Raw genomic sequence first — 6,288 nt, 5'->3', positions numbered from 1 at the left:
CCCGGGGCCCAGTCCCCCAGCCGGGCCTGCAGCCCAGCGTCATGGAGGACGACATTCTCATGGACCTCATCTGAACCCCCAACACCCAATAAAGTTTCTTTTAACACACACACACACACACACACACACACGCACGCACGCACACATCCCATACAGTGCCTAATTCAGACCATGGTTCCTCAATTACCTACTATAAATCTGAGGGCAGGATAATAAATAAGGATGAAAGAATTACCTTTGAATTGTAGTGCTAGAAAAGAGTAATGAATATCCCATAGACTGCCAAAGAACAAATAGATACATCTTGGAGAAAGTGCAACCATATCGTTCCTTACAGGTGAAGATGACAAAGCTTCATCTCTCATACTTTGAACATGTTGTTAGGTGCTGGTATCTCTTGGAAAGTGACACCATGCTAGAAATGATGGAGGGTCAGCAAAGGGGTGGAAGACCCCCCAATGAGATATATTGACTCAGTGACCGCAGCAAGGGTCTTAAGTATGCCAGAGATGATGAGGATAGCACAGGTTCGGGTGGGGTTCACATCTATTGTTCTTAGAGTCACTACAAGTTGTACTCAACTCAATGGTATCTAATAGCAACACATAGATTGCTAAAGCAATAAAACATGCAAAGAGCTAAAATGGGGATTTTATTTCAGAAAACATCAACTTACACTTAATTTTTTTAAATAAAATGAAAAGATATGTTTTCTTATCTTTTTTTTTTTTTTGAGAGTTTTAAGGAAAGCCACTGGAATAAAATGAATCTTCTTCTCAGGCCTCCAAGCTCTACAATTTTAATTTCCCAGTCTCCTGTTCTTTCTAACCCATCTTGTCATATCTTCAGCAAGCTCTCTTATCAGTTATCATCACCATTAATAGTATCCTTAGAACCTGGAGGAAAATTCTTTTCCCCTCCCTTCCTAATTTCTACAACTTAAAGAACCTCAAACGATAGTCTCACTATATAAGGGAAAAGCATTCCCACCATACTTTTGTTTCTCTACTGTTTGCTCAAGCCCTTCTTTCTTGTTCCCTCCTCTGATATTTAAAACAGATGTTGTTTTATTGAAGGAATTAGCGTAGTGTATTGCATGCAGCAGCTTATTACCTCTAACCTACCTAAGGTCAGACCTGCCCCAGGCTCACGGAGCACCTCTCTTGCACAATAGCTAGGGAACCCCCTCTGTTTTCATTCTCCAGATTTTCAGAAACCAGAGCCCATGACAGACATCTGGTCATGTAACCTGGGGTGGCCTCGTGGGCTTGCTCTCTAAAAAAATAATTTTTAGGGAATGTGTTTTGGACTCTTGTTTCATCAAAAGAAATAAAGCAAGAACAATATTCCTTTAGTGGTAGGTGATTGCTGAAATACTAGTCAGAAATGGAAGACATGGGTCTCACCTGAGGAGACAGAGACCAACATCATAATTCCAGAAGGGGAAGGTTATTCTGTATGAAACTCTTCAAACAAGAGCCAAGATACTAAGCTACGTTGCTCACTTGTCAATCAGCCTGTGAATTTCATGCAAAGCTATTAGCCATTTAATGTTCTAAAATCCAGTGGCAAACTCTTTTTGGTTTCTGGCCATTTTGGGGAAAAAATCAAGATCTTGTGTCTTCTAAGCACAGTTTGCTTATGTAACAACACCTTCTCTACCCAAAACCTGTTACCCTGAGGGGGGAAAATATTAAATCAGACCTCCTCCTTTAAAATTAGTCCAATATGGGAAGAGATGCTTCACTATGAGTGAGACTTTGAGACAAGTTCAGAACTGTAACACTGAAGAAAAAGATTAAGATAGCCTTTGCTCATTCCAAAAATCTGTTTCTTCTGAGAAGAAGTTACTGAAGTACAAAGAGAAAAACAAGCTAGCTGTTGAGTTGAGAGAGAAGGAGGAAGAAGAGGAAAGACAGAGGGAAAGAGATAGAAGGAAAGAAAATTTAAGAATAAGAAAAAACAGAGTTTCTTTATTTTTATCAAGGTTGTAGAGCAGCTTACAAACAAGATTTTCAAGTCACTGTAATACTTTTGCCATAAATGTCCCCTCTTCAACAAGTGGCTGGTTCTCTACATTTGGACGTTTCAAAAATATTTAATCTCTCACTTTTTCAGGCATCAACAAATTCACTAAGAAGCTTCGGAGTCCGTATGCAATTGATAACAATGAATTACTTGACTTCCTTTCCAGAGTCCCTTCAGATGTACAAGTGGTATGTAGATTTCCTAACAATTAGTGTCATTTTTTGGTGTGATTTCTTTTTCTTTTTAATTTCGTTTAATGGACGTTTACAGAGACTTTGGATTTCCATTCATTCATAGTTGCGTACTTTCCTCCCTGCCCATCCATTACACCACCCAGTTTGCTCTTCTCTGAAAAGTAAAAAAAAAAATAAATAAAATAAATTCTTATTACAAAACCTCTCCACGCTGTCCAGTCCACTATACAACTTTCATTCTTGACTCTTGTCATGACAATAATACCTAATCATATATTCCTCCAAAACAGTTCTCTCCCTCATCTGCTTCAATGCAGTATACATTATTTACCCCCTCTTAGTTTCCCCATACTAGTATCATTTTATTTCATTGTGCCATTGGATTTTAACTTTTTTCATCCTTTTAATATCAAGAGTCAAAAAAGCTAACAAAACCTGTTGGTTTTGTGCCATTCAGAAATCTAGCTCGCATAGGTGATAGTCGAGAATTGGTTAAGAATGGGGCATGGGGAAAAAGAACGGAGCTACATAAAGAATCTACTTGGCTGTCATGCACCATCTACCTGCAAGTAGGCTGAAAGACTTGGGCCTTAAATAACCATGGCCTGAGAGAGAAAATCAGAATATTTGATAGTGAAATCAAAACGCTCTAGTGGGCACTTAAGAAAACCAAAACATTTCTTTCTAGATTTTTGTATGAATTTAGTGAATTTGGGAGGATGAATAAAACCAAAACCAAGTTCATAGTTGGCAAGTTCATTCCCATGATGGCAGCCCAGACTCCACAGGCGTGTCTTGGTAATGATGTAGGGAAGTTGATCACCAGAATAAATAGAACCACATAAGGGATCAGTCCACTGTAGAGAGAGATTGACTTCTTTTGAAAACTGGAGCATGTTGCAAAAAAAAAAAAATCTTTTCAAATCTTTTGACCACTGTTACCCACTATCCATTTTCAGAGCAAAATCTTGAAATTAGGTTGCAGTAACTTTTTTTTTATGTGTTTAACCTGATAAGATTGATTTTTATTTGGTGTCAGATAAGAGTGTAGACTGGATAGAGATTAAGATTGTGTTAAAGAAGACAATAAATTGCTAAGAATCTCTATCTAACCTTTCAAAATTGATTGGGATCCTTTTGCTTTTAATGTCATGTCTGTGGACAGCCACAGTTCTTTTCAAGGTGCTCCCAGAGTTTGGGCAGGCTTTCTTTCCTATCCTCTATCATTTTATTGTTTACTGCACTCCAGCTGCAAATCCCATACAGCTTCCAAAGTGAGCACTTCCCCCCCTCAAGCAGGCTCTCATTACTTTGCTTTTCCTTCCTTTGCCAGAAAGTGGCCACCTGACCAGTCTTCCTCTGAACTCTGTTTAAACAGGTGCAATACCAAGAGCTGAAACCAGATCCTTCTCACAGTCCATGTAAAAGGAAGAAAAACAATCTTGGATAGCCAGCTCCAAGCACCGAGGAGACCAGCATCTGTTTGAGAAGATAAAAGAAAAAGCCTTCAGAGTCAGCAGCATTTCCTTTCTTTCTGCTTTTTATTTATTTTGCCTTTTTTATCATGATTGAGAGGATTTGTAAATAGTGTGCAAAGGCATATGTCTTTTAAAACATACTTCCATTGTACAAAATCAATTTGATAAAAGTTTAGCTACTGCTCTGTGAAAGCCTTATTAGCTGTGGATGATAATATAACACATTAAAATGAAACAACCACAAAAAAAGTATGAATGATGGCAACGGAATATACACACTTCTCTAATTACAAGTGGAGGAACTAGAATATTAGATTATATACTCAGCTGTTTTCTGATTAAATCTACACAAAATGTAAATCTCAATTTCATTTTGAAGTTGGTTTTTGGTTTTTAAATGTAACTCTTTTTTATCCGAAAAGTAAGCCATTGCTGTTTTCTATGTTTTATATCTTTCAAAAAGGGGGGGGGGAATCCCCAACCCTGAATGAACTGAATGTACTTCAGCTTAGCATAGATTCAGACTTCAAATCCTGACATTAGTTGCTGTGCAAATTATTTTGAGATGACGAGGCTGTTCTTGTAATAACTCCATGTGACCAACTAGAACTCTATCTCCATCACACTCTATCTCCATCTGTAATCTTGACTGGAGCGGGCTGCCAGGTCTTTTCTTACATGAGCCATGGGCTGAGTTCAAACTACTGACCTCTGAGTGAGTGAGAATCAGCTGCATGGCACACAACAACAGGAGGGCTGATCTGAAGCTGATGAGTCAGAGTACATTGACCCTTTCAAGAGAATGTTGAATACTTAGCCATTCTGTGAAGGAAACTCCCCACTCTTCTATCATTCCATCTAAAACCTAAAAAATCTCTACAGAACTAAATATAAATACTGCCAGGTTTGTAAATGGTTGCCTAAATGAATTTTTATATCTACCACTACTTTAATTTATACTGATTTCATAAATTAGCCACCCTGCTCGGTTGACAAAAAATACTAGCCGACTGAATCTGTATTGGCTTTTGGTGTCATGTTATGCCTTTGTGCATCTATTTAAAAAAAAAAATCAATATCCAAGTGTTCTCACAGGAAAAAAAATGGCATTTGCTTTCTCATTAGGTTACTGAAATACTTTAATATAGATTATGATTTTTGTTGTTAGTATGAATTTTAATATAGAGGAGAATGCAGTGTGCTAAGTTTTAATGCTAGTGTTTCATTACATTCATTTATGAAAAAAATAATCATTCCTGGAGTGCATGAAAACCTGTTCTGTAAAATGAATTGCTTATAGGGAGATGGGTTTGCCTTTCAAACTACTTTACTACTCACCACAGAATCTGTACTCAAAACTGCATTCCCAACAATTGTATTTTTTGTTAATTATGGTAGTTTTTGTCATTTACACAAGAGGGAGATTTCTCTCTCTAGAGAGAAATTATTTGGTGAGAATGTCTTCCCTGACTTACCAGGGGATAAAGCTTGGTTGAAATTGTTACAGACAATGTTTTGCACTACTTTATTAATAATAGACTGGGATGGGTTGAAGGTGGGAATTTTGCTGGAAAAATATAGACAAGCCAGAAGCAAGAAATATATATATTTCACTCTAACGGAAGATTCTTTAAAAAATAAATTTAATCTAATGAAAGTTGATTTTTAAAGTATTTTTATTTTAAAGATATGTTAAATACTGTTTCTTATGATAAAACTATTTTGATCTGTTTATACACAATGCTTGAAAGAATGTCTATTACATTTCCTTTCTACAGAAAGGTTTTGACCTCAATATGCTCTATTTAGCTCATCATGTTTATAAATGACAGACATGCTGATTTCCAAATACTATCACTGTTTGTTGTTAAGGCATAATATACCATGAAGTTGATGTTGTTCCAGAAATTTTTATTGATGAGACACTTTGTTTGAAATAACTTTTGATTGTACCTAGTGTGAGATTTCTGTTCTATGCTGACAACGTTTGCTCAGATGTCTTCAAGCCTGATATTCCACAACCGCAAATGTACCTGGTGGCGAGTAACCATTACCAGATGACTAATAATTGTTTCATTGTACCAAATTTCAGATGTTTAGTTTAATGGCAATGTTGACTACACTCATTCACTGCATTAAATGCAATAGAAAATATTCTTTGCTAATGTATATCGGTACTCCTTTATATCTTTGTTTCCATCATTTCAAGAAGAATGATAGTGGGTTATGTGCATATTCTTATAAATGATACTTCATTTAGAGAATATAGGTTTTGTTTGGACAGTCCTTTCCCCCTGATACCTTGCCTTTGTGTAACATTCAATACCTTCAGACGGGTGAGCATCCAGTGAAAATTATGTTGTTGTTGTTGTTGTTGCTATGTGCCGTCGAGTCGCCTGCAACTCATAGCGACCCTATGTACAACAGCCCTAAACTCCGCTCTGTCCTGTGCCAATCGCACTGTCTCTGACACTCCCGAGTAAAAACTATGTAAGTGATACTCAGGAGAATTTTCTAACTTTTCAAACCCACTACATTCACAGGCTGAACACAGAGATTGTGTCTGGTAGACTTTTAACAATTCTATT

The 6,288-nt window shown here is 37.0% G+C and overlaps 1 protein-coding gene and 1 pseudogene across 2 annotated transcripts in view; both read left to right on the top strand.

The window, feature by feature from the left end:
* Nucleotides 1-1,248, top strand: part of LOC102852595 — a 3,346-nt pseudogene extending 2,098 nt beyond the window's left edge.
* Nucleotides 1-4,270, top strand: part of MCTP1 (multiple C2 domains, transmembrane 1) — a 906,633-nt gene extending 902,363 nt beyond the window's left edge. Inside the window, exons 23-24 of one of the 2 annotated variants that reach the window (XM_006885367.1) lie at nt 2,119-2,216; nt 3,601-4,270. In XM_006885367.1, coding sequence (XP_006885429.1) covers nt 2,119-2,216; nt 3,601-3,672 — 170 coding nt within the window. In that variant the 3' untranslated portion in view covers nt 3,673-4,270. The remainder of the gene's footprint in view (nt 1-2,118; nt 2,217-3,600) is intronic. The other variant, XM_006885366.1, reaches the window with a different exon arrangement.
* The last annotated feature ends 2,018 nt before the right edge of the window (nt 4,271-6,288 follow it).

This window comes from Elephantulus edwardii, unplaced genomic scaffold (assembly GCF_000299155.1).
Source record: "Elephantulus edwardii isolate Elephantulus edwardi_28Jun2011 unplaced genomic scaffold, EleEdw1.0 scaffold00043, whole genome shotgun sequence".
Taxonomy (NCBI): domain Eukaryota; kingdom Metazoa; phylum Chordata; class Mammalia; order Macroscelidea; family Macroscelididae; genus Elephantulus; species Elephantulus edwardii.
Note: the sequence above shows the minus strand (reverse complement) of the source record. Positions and strands in the feature narration are given on the sequence as shown.